Source organism: Thermobia domestica, chromosome 15 (assembly GCF_964235325.1).
Source record: "Thermobia domestica chromosome 15, izTheDome1.hap1.1, whole genome shotgun sequence".
Taxonomy (NCBI): Eukaryota; Metazoa; Arthropoda; class Insecta; order Zygentoma; family Lepismatidae; genus Thermobia; species Thermobia domestica.
The window spans coordinates 156,396,864-156,414,097 of NC_137468.1; the positions used below are offsets into that span (position 1 = coordinate 156,396,864).

A 17,234-nucleotide genomic window follows, 5' to 3' on the forward strand; every position below is an offset into this window, starting at 1 on the left:
GGAGTGTAACATTGCATTGGTGTAAAACATGGACTGTAGAACAGGAAAATCATGGACACGGAAACCTTCAAAATATGTGTGTTATGGAAGGATGTTGGGTTGGTGAATAAAGTATCGAATGAGCAAGTATTGAAAGTGGTAGAAGAAAACGAGTATACAGAGGCGGATCTAGAAGATAAAAGCTGGGGGGCAGCCAGAACCCAGACTGATACGTATGAGTTTACTATCAACTTCCAAAAATTATAAGTAATAACTCCAATTATTTTTGTCACTCCTGCGAGTATAGTGAAGAATATTTCGAGAAGAGCGGATGATTGGATACATTTGAGTCACAAAGGTATCACATTATTAGCTATAAAGGGAATGGCATAAGGAAAAATATCTACGTAATCGCGAATGAAATATATGAACTAAATAATAAGATACAGTAAAGAGAAGCTACATGGAAATGGAAAAATAACTCAGAGCAGGGAAGAGAAGGGGGAGGGAAGCTGCATCAAACCAATCTGAAAAATCGTTGACCCGAGAACAGTAATTCATAACTCCTTTCTGGTATTAGGATGGCAAACTAGACTAGGAAAAGGTATCTGCATGGTTGATTTTCCGAACATACTTATCGAATATCGTAAGAACACAGCTATTCAAATCCAAAATCTCAGCTTTAAAATCCTTCTATGCGCTGGCATAAGCAATCTTGGAAGGACTAACCAACAAAATACATACGGAGCATCTCTTTTTAATATGAGAAACTAATGAAAGCGTATCATTAACCTTGGGGTCCCGTTGAGAGAATTCTGAAGGCCACCTAAAGACATTGCATCTCGGAGGAAAGATATGTAGTTCCCACTCACACACAAGCATCCGGATACCTCACGTGAATTCTGGGAAACAGGGTGATTAGCCACTCTCCATTTGAGCTTCTAAAAGTTCTCTCTAACCTTTTACGGTGAGAAATAGTTAATAGGTTTAATTCCTTGAATTATTGTTTTCTTCTTTCTTTCAGCAATTTATTTACGAACAATTTGCACACAAAAGAAGTTGGCGGTGAACAATTTTCATTAGATTCACGACATGCATAATTTATAAAACAGTTTCTCGCACAATATAAAGTTAAAGAAATCTCTTTAGAATATAATTTTTGTAAATAGGTTACGACATTAATATTTGTAAATCGATTACGGTTTATAAAATGCAAATTCATACTACATGTTAAATTTCCTTGTATGCCAGCTCCCGCTCCTAACGAAAATGTTTTCACTAAGCTCACCATACATACATACATACATACATACATACAATAACGCATATATATATATATATATATATATATATATATATATATATATATATATATATATATATATATATATATATATATATATATATATATATATATATATATATATATATATATATAAAATATGTAAGTCTACAAAATACCATTCAATAAATAATGTTTCCAAACCTTAGTTTAGTGATTCGAGACTGGGATAGATTGAGAAATCTTACGAATATCATGGACAACGATAATTCATCCAAGTCTTAACTTCACACAACTTTTTTGAACATCTCGTATTTATAGTTTTGTACTAAACATCCTACACTTATCGAGCCTTATTTCCCCCCTCGCGTGAACCAATGAAGTGCGGGATACTTCCTCATTGTAGATGTAGAGGAGACACTCGTATGTTTAATTTTTTTCCCCGCCCGCAGAAAGCATTAGTCACTGGGAGCCGGCAAAGAGTGGAGACATGTACTGAGCTGTCATTTTTTTTTTTTTTTTTTGGTAAATAGAAAAACTTGAGCTGCGATGTTGCATCAAATTTTGCCAAAAGCTTGGCGATACCCCAGCGGAAAATATTTAATCGAATCGGTACATTCAATTTTGGGCGAGAATTTCGGCGTGAGGAGAGATTCCGCGAAATTTGACTCACTTTCATCGCCAAACACAACATTCCTGTGTGTCGTGATCCTCCCTACTCACCCGACATAGCTCCGTGTGACTTTTGGTTATTTCCCAAGCTGAAAATCCCACTAACACGGACCAGATTTCAGTCAAGACGATATGTGCAATGCGATGGCACGGTTGCTCACCGTTCCAGAAACTGCGTTCCAGAAGCATTTCCAACAAAGGCGGGAACGCTGAGTGTGCATTACCAAGAAGAGACTACCTTCAAGGGGATTAAATAAGCAAAAAATGTATTTTTGCCAACCAAACGTTCGATACTTTTCGAACACACCTCGTATAGTGATGGTACGTACACAATAGCATTAATCAGCGTTGAAAGATACGCAAGTCTATACACAGTATATTTCACTAATACATTTCTAGTTTCGCGCAGTGTAGTCACTAACGCTTTCGCCTTTCGTGTATGTGGTTCCGGGTTCGATTTCCTGGGGGGGATACTCGGTGGAAAAAGTGGAAAAGTCAGTCATCCTCATTCACAGTAGGCAAATGCTGGAATGGTACCCAACATACAGGTCCCAGGCCGCTTTCTTCTTTCCCTAAATCTTTTCTTCCTTTCCTTTCCACGGATAGTATGATCAGAGGGATGTCATTCCTCATACATCAAGCGCTAACATGGCCATAGAAGCCGAAAGCCCAGAAATATAAATCCTAATTCAATAATACTTGATTTTGAATATTATCACACCCCTCATCTATTATGACGCGGAGGGATTTTCATAATTTTAGAGGGAATTAAAAAAATATCAAGCTATAAATTTTGTACACAAATTTACAAAATAAGGTTAGGAAAAACTTTAATTTTGAGTTTAGCGCTCCGTTCAACAGCGAGGCTATGTGAAACTGCGGAGCTACGGTTTAATGTGGGATCTGAAGTACATGAGGTACCGACGGGAATCGAATGCCCCCCACCGCGAAAAGATTTTCGATAATTGACACTAAAATAAAAATAATTCTTCGAGTTCTGACAAGGGAACATTCAGATTAGGTGAATTCAATTGCTGAAAATGATTGCTAGCACTGGATTCAGCACCAAAAGAAACAGAAAAAAAGTGTTTATTGGCAGACCGTATACGAGCTGGGAGGTAAGCGAGGGCAAAGTGCGAAAATAGAACGTAGAAAATGTCTAGAAATGCTATATTAATTTTGAAACGAGTAGAGGAATTGAGATCAAATGCTGGATATGAGGAATGCATGTAGACCTCCACTGAATAGGCGTAACAATAGGCGGAAGTTTATACAGAGGTATTGAAAACTGGAGTTTATGTAATAGCGTTTTTCTTATACTAACTCGCGAACTTCCTAATAAATAAATAAATAAATAAATAAATAAATAAATTATATAATATTTTGTTAAATAAAATTCAAATTGGGAGTGAACGGTTATCGAAGAGCTTTAATCTGCCTTCTACTGTATGACAATATGAATGTCTAGTCTTGAATTAATGAACACTTTCAAATACCTAGGATCAATATCTGCAGACCAAAACCATCCACGAAGAAATTAAATGTCCACGGAAAGCAGGGAATTCATGTTACTATTCAGTGTACTCTTTTTGTCTTCACGACTTCTGTCGAAGAATTTGAAGCTTTGTATAATTATGCATATTGTGCTATGATTCCAAAACATGGTCGCTTACTTGGAGAGAAGATACATTAAAAGTGTTCGAAAACAAAATCCCGAGGCGAAGTTTGAACCCGAGAAAGACTGGAATGTCGGAAACGTAACAAACTGCGTAATTTATACTATCTACAGGGTGTCCAATATACAATGCAACCCGGAGTTTGGGATAGTAGAACTTTTGAACCTGAAGCGATACACAAATAATGTTTATACCAAAATGAAGCTTTGTTCATAAAGATATTTTAAAACTAGGAAGCATTGATTGAAGTACACTAGGAACCACACAGTGTTGCCAGATGTAACTGAAGGTATAAATCAAACATGTAAATTGACTCATACGTATGGATGTTCTGTCGTTAATTTTCAGTTTTAGCTAGAGTAGCTTGGAAACTATGAAGCAGAAAAAAGAATTTTAAATTTCCACCCATAATTAATCGGATGAGGCCTCTGTAAGGGGGAATAGGGAAATCGTAGTTTTCTTAAATTAATTCTGAATTGGCAGCATTGCTGATGTTTCAGTGCATCAAAAGGTGTTACGGATCTGTCTACATTATGCAATTTCTGAAAACAACGAAAAATAAACTTTGAAATTATCATGGTAAAACTTTTACTTACTTGCACCCGGCAACCCTGTTGCTTTTACTAAGTTACTAGCTGTGCAGCGTGCTGGGAGTGTCCCCTGTTTTGATTCGAACACTGGTTCACACGTTTCACCATGTTGACGCAACTTTACGAAGAATAGAAGTGTTAATGTTCTCAATAGCACTGCGAATATTCGTTTGCAGGTCTTGTATAGTTCCAGAGTTATTCTTGTATACCTCCTGCCCATAGAAATGAATAGCAGTGTTGCCGGGTGCATCTAAGTAAAAGTTTTATCATGATCATTTCCAAGTTTATTTTTCGTTGTTTTCAGGAATTGCATAATGTAGACTGATTCTTAACACGCCTTTTGATGCACTGAAACATCAGCAATGTTGCCAATTCAGAGTGTTAATTTAAGAAAACTAAGATTTCCTTAGTTCACCCTTACAGAGGCCTCATCCGATTAGTTATGGGTGGAAATGGAAAATTCCTTTTTCTGTTTCATAGTTTGTAAACTACTTCAACTAAACAAACTGAAAATTAACGATAGAACACCCATATGTATGAATTATGAGTCAATTTAAATGTTTTGCAAAAAAAAAAAAAAAAAGTTACATCTGGCAACACTGTCTGGTTCCTAGTGTACTTCAACCGTTGTTTCCTAGTTTAGAAATATATGCATGAACAAAGCTTCATTTTGGTATAACCATTATTTGGGTGTCGCTTCAGGTTCAAAAGTTCTATCCCAAACTCCGGATTACATTGTATATTGGACACTCTGTATTAAGGTCATGAAGTCTAGAAGGCTAATGTGGACAAGTCGTGTGGCCAGAATGGAAGAAAGTAGGAACGCTTCTCAAAATTTTAACTGGAAATCCTATCTGAAAACTACTTCGGAAGACCTAGCCGCAGATCGGAAGACAAATTAAGATTATCTCTCAGATAAGAATGTGAATTAGAAACTTGTAAAAGTTGACTTTTCGTGAATGTAACATTGTACCTTCGAGTTCCGTAGGCTATAGTCATTGTAAGTGGTATTAGTTTGGAATTGTCAGAAAGAGGCAGTACTCTCTGAACTTGAAAGGTAAGAGGTACAGCCAGATGAAATGCTTGCCGTAAGTCCGCATATGCTTATTTAACTCCAAATACGGGTACGGAATGTGATGTTGATCTGAAATCTTGTTCCAGTTTGGGGAGCTATGTGAAGCAAGAAATAAACATAATCCTTAATTTACGTTGACGCAGATACAAAACTAAAATTAGTTTTCAAAAATTTGTTTAAAAGTGCAACGTTAAAAAAAAAAAAAAAAAAAAAAAAAAAAGTAACTATGATTATTCATTTTGTGAGACTTTTGCATGTAAACTGATTCACTTAAGGCATAATTAAGTGCGAATTCGTACTATATGATTTGAAGCTTATAAATTTTAACAAATTCAGAGTTCAAGAGCGTAGCTAACTACGTGAGCCAACAAAAACTGTGATAAAATCAGTCGCGAAAGTCTGCCTCATTATCAATAAGTAAATAATACAGTCCCATGCTTTAAAAAGAATGCTGCTAGTGTCACAGAAGTTCCATATAAGTGAATCTCGAAAACTGCAATATTAATTTTCTATCTGCATATTTCCGAAACCACTCTGTGCTGGAGAATCTCAAACCGGGTTATCGTTAAATGTTACATGTGCTGCATTATTATATTTATTATGTAAATGAAACTGTAACAGAATATTTTTTTTTAATGTTAATTCTTCTTTAATTTCAGATAGTCACTTAACACGTAAAACTCCCCCATCGTATGCCGATGGCGTCTACATGCTGGCTGGACAAAATCGGCCGAGTCCTCGAAAACTCAGCGAGATTTTCATGAAAGGGAGCGATGGCGTTGGGTCCGCTCGCAACAGGACAGCCTTGCTTGCTTTCTTTGGTAAGTATCTATATTTATCTTCCATAATTGATAGGGTAAATAGTTAGTTTTTTAACTTCCGTGTTGTGATCTGAATGCTTGGGAAGCTACGCTTTGTTTCTGAAACTCACGATGATCGTGACAAAAGCTTTTTCAGAGCTCTTCTACGTTCTTAGTGTTTCGTTGTATAGTATGTCTTCTCCAGCGCAATACTTAAGTTATAACAAGTGTCCTACTCAAAAAGATACCTGATAATAATTTGCTATTGTAAATGTTTCAAGGATTTCGTTTGTATTTCTGGGAATTTGTGAATCAGATGATAAAGAGCTCACATTATTACAACAAGATGGAGACACAAGGCATTCCTGACGTATTCTTCGTCTAATCACTTGACTCACTCGCTTATTTCACAAGAACCATGGTCTCCAGCCAGGGACGGCACTAAAGGTGGGCGGGGGTGGGCGACCGCCCACCCATCCGCCCACCCCAGCAGAAGTAGAATAATGAAGGTGACATCCTGTACTTCAAAAGCAATTGGTATTACTATTGATTGTAATGTAATAGGTTCTAGGACCCTGTTTAACTCTGCAATGAACAGTGATTTTATTTACAAACATAATTCCAGATACAGCTGAACGACAATTTGCACTGGAATAAGCAGTCTTCACTATAAAAGTGAACATTTCCTCTCATTTGAGAAAATTGAACCACTTGCATGTCATTATGGATGTGATGTCGATAGTGTAGAGTAGTGATGAGCGCAAGAGTCTTGGTCTTGCAGTTTTTACAAGAGTCTTGCATGCAAGACCAAGGCCAAGACCAGGAATCCCAATGCAAGACCAAGACCAAAACCAATACTATACCTGCAAGACCAAGACCAAGATCAAGACTCTTGTTCAAGTCTTGCACAAGTACCAGTACTACTTTACTTTTTTTATAGAATGTAAAAAAGAAGGGGGAAATCATTACATCTTCTACTTGAATTTCTTGGCTTCAGTAAAAATGCCGCTGGAGTGAATGTGCTCCCAGTAGTTGATGCAAGCCGGGATACGGACAAAATCTTGCGACCGAAACATCGCCGCCCAAAATCTCGCCGGCCAAAACCTCGCGGGACAATATCTCGCCGGGCCAAAACCTCGCCACCCAAAACATCGCGTGGCCAAAACCTCGCCGCGAATGAAACTTTTCTTTAAAATGTATCCAATGAGTTTCTTAATATGCAATTCCACATTACAAATAATAATAATAATAATAATAATAATAATAATATACAAAACATCGTGTGCGTGGGCTTTCTCGGGTTATTCCCGTTTCCTCCCACTTTCTTTATTCGATCATTTCCTTCATCCTGGTCATCTACGTCTCCTTTAACCTACAGGACATAATCAAGGGACGTCGTAAAAACTCATATATTATTTCATACCTTCATAAATATTATTAGATTTTTGTTAAAATTTTAAGTTTTTGGATGTTCCAAAGTTCACGAAACTAACCCCGTTAGTTGTCATTACTTTCCTTATGCAGACTTTCTTTCCCTATAACCAGTTTAAAAACATCCTGTTGACCTACCTTCACATTGAAATCCTCTAATACAGAAATAGAATTGCCATATGGTATCGCGGAACTTGGTCAAATACCCGTGATACTTCTTCTGAAACCGCGTCTTTTATACCGTCATCCTTATCATCTGTTGGAACATTTACATTTTAGTCAGGCGAGATTTTGGGTATGGCGATATTTTGGAAGACGAGGTTTTGGAAGGCGAGGTTTTGGGCCACGAGGTTTTGGTCAGGCGAGGTTTTGGCCCCGCGAGATTTTGGCCCGCGACGTTTTGGGCGGCGGGGTTTTGGCCAGGCGGGGTTTTGTCCCGCGAGGTTGTCGCCGCGAGGTTTTGTACCCAAACCATGCAAGCCGTGTGAGTCGATCTGCCCCTGTAGAATATAGCTACAGTGTGTCGTTTTCTGCATTGGTTGTTCGCATTTTCTGTAGACATTGCTCGTTTTCAAACCACACATATGTCATATTGAGCCGTGAGCTTTTTTGGTAGACAACACCGTGTGCATGGGTTTTCTTGGGGTTTTTCCGTTTCCTCCTACTTTTTTCATTCCGCCATTTCAGTTATTTCTCATCATCAGCTATTCTACCATTATTGGCAGGTTACTTGCTGCAACTGAGAAGCTTCGATGTACGGTGATCCTCAGGTAGTCTCTTCGTCTTGACGTAGCAATTTTCTGTTTTAATACCTTCCTACTACAGTCTCCTTCGCTCTCTCCCTCTCTTTTCTTCCACCATACCTTCTAGCACGTCCCTCATAATATAGTTCCTCCTCATCCAATATCCCAACCAGTTCCTCTTCCTCCTCTAAACAATATCTAAAATTCTTCTTTCTTCCCCTACTGCTAATATTTCTAACACCTCATTCGCTTTCCGTTCAACCCAGCTAATTCTCTCCTTTTTTTCTACATGCCCACGTTTCGAAAGCCTGCAATTTTTTAATCGCTTTTGCGTAATGCCAATGTTTCTGCCCCATAGAGTACATATTGGAATCAGTAAAACAAAATCTCGATATTTAAATGGAAGTTTGCTTAATACAAAGATTAGCTAATCGTGGTTGAAAAGAAAAACTGACACCTTTAAAGTGCAAAAATAATTTTGCAATTCATGGTATTTCAATAATCTGTGGCGTCTTGATTTTCTTTCATGCTCTCTAGTTTGGGAACCAGTGGAGTATTAGATCTGTTAAAAAATAAAAAGATTACGAAACGTTGTAATTTATCTTATAAGTAGTGAAGCATGGGGACCCATTGAAAAAAATAAAGGTTATCGCCTATATTGTACACTATCATCATACTTACACCAAGGTAAACTATATTATATTTAGAAATATACATAGTATTTTTGTTACTATTGGCGTATTGTAGAATTTATCCAGAGTAAAATTTACCTATGAAAAGCATAAGATTTCTTAAAAGCAAGACTTGTAAGACTCCTGCAGCAAGACCAAGACCAAGGGTTCCAGCGCAAGACCAAGACTAAGACTGGATGTGCAAGACCAAGACGAAGATCACCCCGATCTTGGTCTTGGTCTTGCATTTGCTCATCACTAGTGTAGAGGTGGAAATGAAACTTCTTCCGAAAGTTTTGAAACGTTATGAGGAGGAAAAGCAATGCAAAATTACCTCCGTTTCTCAGTTTACTGAAGTGATGGATCGTTTCAAAATTGCTTTTCATGAAATTCACAAATTAGCCGTAATTGCTGTCACCATTCCTGTATCTAATTCACCATGTGAACGTTCTTTCTCGTGTCTTAGAAGGGCTAAAACATATCTAAGAAATCGAATGGCAAACTGTCGCCTAAGCGATCTTTGTTTCCTTTCAGTAGAAAGAAAGCTTGTAATGAATATTGCTGTAGAGAATGTGGTAAAATTACTCGATGTTGGACATAACAATCAACGCTATGTACTCCATTAAAGTGCAGGTATAAAAGTTTATTTCAAGCTTGTTCGTACCAGCCCTTCATAGTTTAAAATACATTGTTGTTTCTGTGGATCATGATGAAGTTTTGTTAATTGCTATTTACTTCTTTATCCAATTTATAATTGTTTTATTATTTTTCAACTTGAGTTTCAATTTCAAAGATTTCTGTGTAAGGTATGATTAAACAATTATGCTGTCGAATTTCCCTATTCTTTTAGTAACATAGATCTTTGCTGTTGCATATAGAGATCACGTCAAAAAAATCTAATGTGCACAAATTAAGGATATAGAGAGAAAATATAAATGATTTATACTTTTTTGTCTCTTGCTTTTTTGTAATAAATGCTTCAAAGATAAACATGTTTGCAATAGCCTATTTTATTCTTGTTTTACTTTACTTACTTATTGTGTATTTTATGATATTAACGAAAGGTCCTATTATCTATTAGTCTGTGTTGTTTGAACCTTCTTTTATTTCTATGCATTCATGTGCATTCTTGAAGGGAGAAAAAGTAAAGCTATTTAGAACTTCATCGACCACACAGTACACACCGTTATTATTGTTTTAAAAAACTGGAAGTAGAGGTATTGTGTCTGCCACGCGGAAATCGGTAGGTCGAGAGTATAGCCACGAACTCCCGCAGCCCATCCTAAGTCCTGCATTTCTTCAGACCCACCAGGCGAACAACGGAATTGTACCTTCAAGACAACTGTTTTCCACATCCTTGTCCCTCCCCTATTTCGGTCTGAGTCTTACGAAGGAACCTATCCCAGTGTAACTCTGACTTCGAGTCGAGACTATGGCCGTTGGATACCTTGTCCCAAAACAACATAACACGAAAAGGGATACATCCTCGATCGCAACCGTTGCAAAGATATAAGCGTGAAAAGTTAGAAATTGAACTTCACATTATACATTACAAAGTCATATTCCGGGTCAGATTTTTCGGAAACCATCGAGTAAGGAAACTCAGCGAATACATATCAAATTAGTGTGAGGAGCACAACATCTTTTGAATGAAAAATGTGTGTTCCCGGGGCACTCGCAGGGTCCCAGGTGGGGTCCAACTCAAAATTTGCAAATGGAACCGGGGGTCAAGTAGCATATTGTATGAAAGCTATTGTTAAATAAAAGAAGATAGAACAAATCTCAACTCTCTACGATAACCCTGTGCAAACGGGCAACTGGTCAAAATGTCAATACAACCTACATCAGAAAATCTATGGCCACGCTTCTAAATCCGTTAAGTTGCGACAATATCAAAACAGAAAAACATGTTTGAAAGTGCAAGGTATTGAAGTAAAGCAAATTGCTGCAGTCTCTCACAGAGTCGCACAACGGACCTTATCCAATTATAAATGTGACTTCGAATGACCAATGGATCATAGAATAACCATGACCATTGGATTTCGTGTCCTAGAAGAGAAAGGATACATTGTCAATCGCAATCGTAGTGGAGGGTGAGAAGGTCAAAAGGCAACGGTATATGCTTCGCACATAGGGACCCCAAATTCACAGATTCCACTGTGAAATTTCTATCGGGGGATTTGCTGAACGAGAAACATCATGGTAAAGACGAAAAGGAGTAACCTTGAAACTGTGAGGCAACTTGGAGAGGAATGGGGTTGGAGAAAGCTGGAATAATGGTGCAGAAATAAAATATATCGGAGGGTGCTTTTAAGAGAGAGACTCTGCAGCAATTTGCTTTACTTCAATACCTTGCACTTTCAAACATGTTTTTCTGTTTTGTTATTATCGCAACTTAACGGATTTAGAAGCGTGGCCATAGATTTTCTGATGTAGGTTGTATTGACATTTTGACCAGTTGCCCGTTTGCACAGCGTTATCGTAGAGAGTTGAGATTTGTTCTAACTTCTTTTATTTCACAATAGCTTTCATACAATATACTACTTGACCCCCGGTTCCATTTGCAAATTTTGAGATGAGCCCCGCCTGGGACCCTGCGAGTGCCCCGGGTACACAAATTTTTTACTTAAAAGGTGCTTTTCTCCCCACACTAATTTGATATGTATTCGCTGAGTTTCCGTACTCGACCGTTTCCAAAAAATTTGCCCCGGAATATGACTTTGTAATGTATAGTATGGAGCTCAATTTCTAACTTTTCACGCTTATATCTCCGCAACGGTTGCGATCGAGGATGTATCCCTTTTCGTGTTATATTCTTTTGGGACAAGGTATCCAACGGCCATAGTCTCGACTCGAAGTCAGAGTTATACTTGAATAGGTTCCCTCGTTAGTTTACTAAAGAGTTTAAAGATTGAAAATTATTGTCCAAAAAATGTCTACATTGCCCAGTTCTTATTTTCATTGTCCGCCCACCCGGCAACTAGGTCCGTCTCTTTCCGCCCACCCCATTAAACGTTTCTGGCGCCGTCCCTGTCTCCAGCGTCTCCTAACGTGAATTTCACCAATTTTTTTGATGTGTAATCTAAAAGGGCGTGTCTACAAACTATGTAGGCCTATAGTGGATGAATTAGAGGTGAACATTGGCGCGATCTGTGACATCAGAGGCTTTAGTGCCACCTTCAGAAGCATGTAGTCTTGTTCAGTTGTTTGGGTACTCAGCGAGGACATTTCCCGCACTTCTTCTGATAACCTCATTTAATTTTTTTAAAAATGTATCTTTAAATGTTGACAAATACTTTTCATTGTGTTCGTAAAATCACTTCAGCAATTCCGTTTTTATACGGTGAATCTTGTAACACTAAAATAGTGTGAGAGATTCAAAACTTGGATGAACTATTGTTACCCACGAGATTCGAAAAAGACGAAATGTCTAGTTTTCAAGGTAAGAATGTAGAAGAGACGAGAATTTGTTATCTCGTGACCAACACTAGTGCATAATGAAATTACACTAAAATGTTGCTTTATTTCGAATACTAGCATGCTAATAAAATTTTTAGATTCCAATGTTTGGAAATTTCGGAGTAGGCTGTTATTTCCATTTTTAAAATTCTACAGTTTTAAATCTAAGAGGTGGGGAATGTTCAAATAAATAAATAAACAAATAAATAAATAAATGTGATCGAGCTGAACAAAATTACGTGGTTGAAGGTAAATCCTCATAATTATGTAGTTCCCGAAGAACAAAACTATATAAAATATTTGTCGCTAAAAAATAAATCATTCGTAACATACAAAACAGGCTCATAACCACGTCGTATTAAAGTAAAACCTATTAAATACATCTCATTAGACTTCCCAATTTTGACGCTAGCATAGCATGTTACGGTATACACCAGAGTTGCGCAAGTTGGGACCAGGTGGTAAGCCAATCGTAGAGGGTTTCCTGCTGTCTAGGACCGTACTAGACTTTTTTTTTTTTTTTTGAACATTTCCTTAAAAAAAGCCATATTCAGTGGAAAAACACGTTCATTGTATCATCGCAAACAGACTATGGAAAAACTGATGGGCAAAACCGGTTTTTATAAAAATAGGATACCGGTTTCTAGAGAACTAAATCCGAAATCCGATATTTCGGTTTTCTCAAACCGGTTCGGTTCTTCGTCGAAACCGGTTTCGGTTTTTCCAAAACCCAGTTGAGTTTTCACCGAAATTGATTTTACTGTTTCTGTGAATACACACAACTGTTTCTGTGGAAACAGAATCTGTTTCCGGAGAACAATGAAACACTATTTTGGTCAGAAATAGTACCAAATTTGAAAAGAACTGGAACCAGATCCGGCGAAAACCGAACCGGTTTTGAAAATTTCTGATTTCTTTAAATTTTCAAAAACTGGTTTCGGCTTTCCTAAATCCGGTTTGTCCCCCCCACCACTATGAAAAACACTATCACAGGAACACACACACACACATACACAAACTGTTATAACTGTAAATCAAACTGTTTACTGAAGAAGAAAAAATTGACATTTTAGTGGAACTTTATCCTTCATGTCCTGAAATAGTCGCTCAGTGTTCTCCGGTACACAGGTTTTTTCAACACGGAGGAAATTTTCAAGCTGGACATTACTATCCAGCAAAGGAAAATAAACTGAGATTATGTAAGAAATCTTCAACAGGACAGGTGGGCCAGTTGAAAAAGTTGTGTGCTGGGACCGGCCCGGTAGCCAGCTGTTACACATATGGCTCGACTACTCATGGACGCCGATGGTGAGGGTCGAGGTACCCCCTCGGTTTATGGATTTCCCAGAATTGGATATTTTGACTTGGATATGACGACACACACACGTGAATGTCCCCGGTCATGAAATCTGAGCCGCTGCATAAAACCTAAAATTGTCATTTAAACCTTAATTTTCAATATCTATTATTATTTTGACAATTACAGGTATGTTTTATAGCTTATAAGATTTATTTGTAACAATATTATGCTGAAATTGTAAGAAGTAAGTTTAACCCTTCTTTCAATGACAAATTCCTCAATGATTTGACTGTTCTTAGTGAAAAAGGAGGGGGAAATAAAATCACTCACTCACTAATGCAGAACTCTTTTCAATGCCTTATCGAATCTTATTCGCAGAAAACTCCTGCAGGATGCATTCCTGCTGTTCGGAATTTCCGCGATACAAGATTATGTACAAGGTTTGTGCTCTGTTTAGATGTTTTCTTTCACACTTTGGGGACACACAATTTTGTTCAGCTTCACAGGATGCAACACACAGTCGAAGGAGACGTGGTGGGAGGTGTGGAGTAACAAATCTCTTAATTTCCTCCAGTGTTAAGAAGAAAAGTTCTTCCTATTGTAATGTTCACGGACGCATAATACGCTGGAGAATTTTTCGCCAGTTTTCTCAAGGTTTTGTGTCAATACTACAGCTAATATTTACTGTGACTAAACAAGAACGGTTCGTAAGATTTTTGGTAAAATCAAATCTAGTAGCTGAGAAGATAAAGGTCAGTTTGAGACAGACACAAGGTCTTTGTGTTCCACACATGGAAGTCGCAAGGAAAGTTTGATTGCACGAAACTCCTATTGCAATCTGTAATGGCAAGAATATATTGCATGCATGAAATCTATATTATAAAGTTGAAAGTGACCGTTTGTGACTCATTTCTTGAACCACCCGACGGATCTCGACCAAAGCTTCATAGATTAAGTTCGAGTCGAGGAGTATTTTTTCTGTTCACTTTGACAGTAGAACTTAGGGGAGAGGGAGATACAAAAATAAACTTAATTTTTTTAACCAAACGACCAATCTCAATCAAATTTTCAACATAGACAAAGTTCAGGCCTGGGATGTTTATAATTTCACTTTTACAGTGCAACGTAGGGGAGGGGGAGAGAGTCAGTCTTTGTAACTTCATCACTCTTACCACCGGACCCTTCTCGATCAAATTTTCAACATAGATGAGGTTCGGATCTGACATGGTTTTTATCGTATCACTTTGACGATAGAACTTAGGTGAGGGGGAGATAATTAGGTGATCGAAAATGACCGAAATTAGTTGAGTTTAACGTCCCGTTCAGCATCGATGCTATGAGAGACGTGGAACCACGAAGGATCATATAACCCCTCGACAGGCTCTCTCTCCAAAATTCGGCTATAAAAGAAAACGTTGAACCAAGAAGTCATCAGTTCTAGCTCATCATTCCTATCTCTCTTCGTGCTCCTCTGAGTAGGAGAGACTTACTAACCTTACCTTTGCGCTGCTCGAACAAGATTCCTTTAGTCTCCATGCTGCAGTGGGCAGGAGATACCAACTCACCTCCGCGCTGTTTTCAGGCTAGTAAGCTAGTGTTATCAACTAAAATGGCCATTAAATTCCGGTTCCGCGGATTCTTGCAGATCCAGTTTTTAGAACCGGTTCCAGGCCTGGATCCGAAAACCCGATTCTAGAACCGGATTTGAGGAACAGGTTCCAGAGCTGGGTACGAAAATCCGGTTCTAGAACCGTATCTGAGGAACTGGTTCCAGACCTGAATCCGAAAGCCCCCAAAGACCCGTAAAGGAGGCACAAAGTTCACCTTCAAAACACTGCAAAGAGGAACTTACGCTTGTGCCCCCTAGAAAAAAAAATTTGGTCCACCAGTAGGTGTTTGCCAGTTTGCCTGTAGTCAATGAGTTCACCAAACTCATTTGGCTAGTTACCCAGTTTAAGCAAATGATACAAGCGGCCGGCGCCTGCCTGTCGCTTCCACCATTTCATCTAGCACACTGTTCACATCCTGCCAGCAGCTAGAGTTTAGCGTAGGGATGGCCACAAAGTTCCGGTTCCGGCTGAACCGGTTCTTGGATATCCGGTTTTCAAAACTGGTTCCAGACCTACATTCAAAAACCCGGTTTCGGAATCTTCTAGAACCGGACCCGTTCAGAGCCGAAAAGATTCCACCAGGAACCGGTTCTGGCCATCCCTATTGTCAACGGCTCGGCTCATGTCTGTCATCACAGAAACGATTAGTGATCTGAGCCAACAGCTCAGTCATCAGAGCCGACTCGATACGATGGCTCAACTGAGTCGAGCCGAACCAAGCCTGTGGCTATACCAATCGATTTGGCCTGAGCTGTTGGCTTAATTGAACAGAGCCGAAGTGGTTGACATCACTACTTCGGGCAGGAGGTCAAACTTCTTAAAGAGCTATTGTATACAGCAAACTGCTTACTTCTAGCATATTACTTATACAGAACTTTCGTTAAAAAAGCCATGTACAGTCTCTACCAATACATTATAGTGTTGAATTAGGATACATAAGAAGTCTACCGTAATCTTAATGTGAAACTAGACTTTTTTTTGTCTTATTTCATGTATTAAAACTCATTTAGAGAACTTTCCCAAGCAAAACTGGTCCTAAAACGAATGCACGTCGATCTGCGGGGATTATTAACCAACTGCCCATGTATGTATGTATGTGTGTATGTATGTATGTGTGTATGTATGTATGTATGTGTGTGTATGTATGTATGTATGTGTGTGTATGTATGTATGTATGTGTGTGTGTGTGTGTGTGTGTGTATGTATGTGTGTATGTGTGTATGTATATTTATTAGAACTTTGGCTATACGTTGCAAAGTTGGTGTTTTAAATAATCTAGGCAATTTTGACAATATTTTCTCAGCCTTAAAACTTCAGGAAAGATTATTTACTTCATATAGCAACACTGTAGTCATTGCAGACCTTCTTGTTTCTAAACTTTCACTACAACCATTCATAATAATATAAGTAATAAGAAAAAAGTAAATAACACATATAAACACATCATTAGATAAAGACATTTGTTCCACTAATCAATCCCTGACACTGTTTAAAAGTAGTAAACACTACAGTCATAAACCTAAATGACCACTTATTGCACTACAACAAATACAGCAATAATTCACGACAAAGTAGTTATTTGTTAGCTGCACATCTGCTTTTCGAGATTACGAAGCAAAGCCATCAAACTAAGTGGCTTCCATCTGCTGCTCTTAAGTGCCTAGTGCAATGTAACATGTTGCATTATTGTGCTCAAGCATCATTTATCTGTGCACTTTCATTTTGGTCATAAAATCTCTTCAATGACACCAACGTACAACGCAAATTAAAAGTTTATTCCTACAATGCAAATTAAAAGCTTAAATCATTTCAATTTCTCTAATAAGGTGAATAACAAAAACTATTATCATCAAGTTTAAAAAGATTGATTTAGACCTCTGAGCACGAATGATATATCGTGGACATGGTACCGGCTTTCTTTTTCTTCTTTTTTAAGAATCTAGTTC

At 38.0% G+C, this 17,234-nt stretch overlaps 1 protein-coding gene across 2 annotated transcripts in view; it reads left to right on the forward strand.

Moving 5' to 3' along the window:
- Duox (dual oxidase) overlaps positions 1–17,234 on the forward strand; it is a 458,692-nt gene that overhangs the window by 221,456 nt on the left and 220,002 nt on the right. For both annotated transcript variants that reach the window (XM_081740305.1, XM_081740304.1), the window contains one exon: positions 5,934–6,095. In XM_081740305.1, coding sequence (XP_081596431.1) covers positions 5,934–6,095 — 162 coding nt within the window. The remainder of the gene's footprint in view (positions 1–5,933; positions 6,096–17,234) is intronic.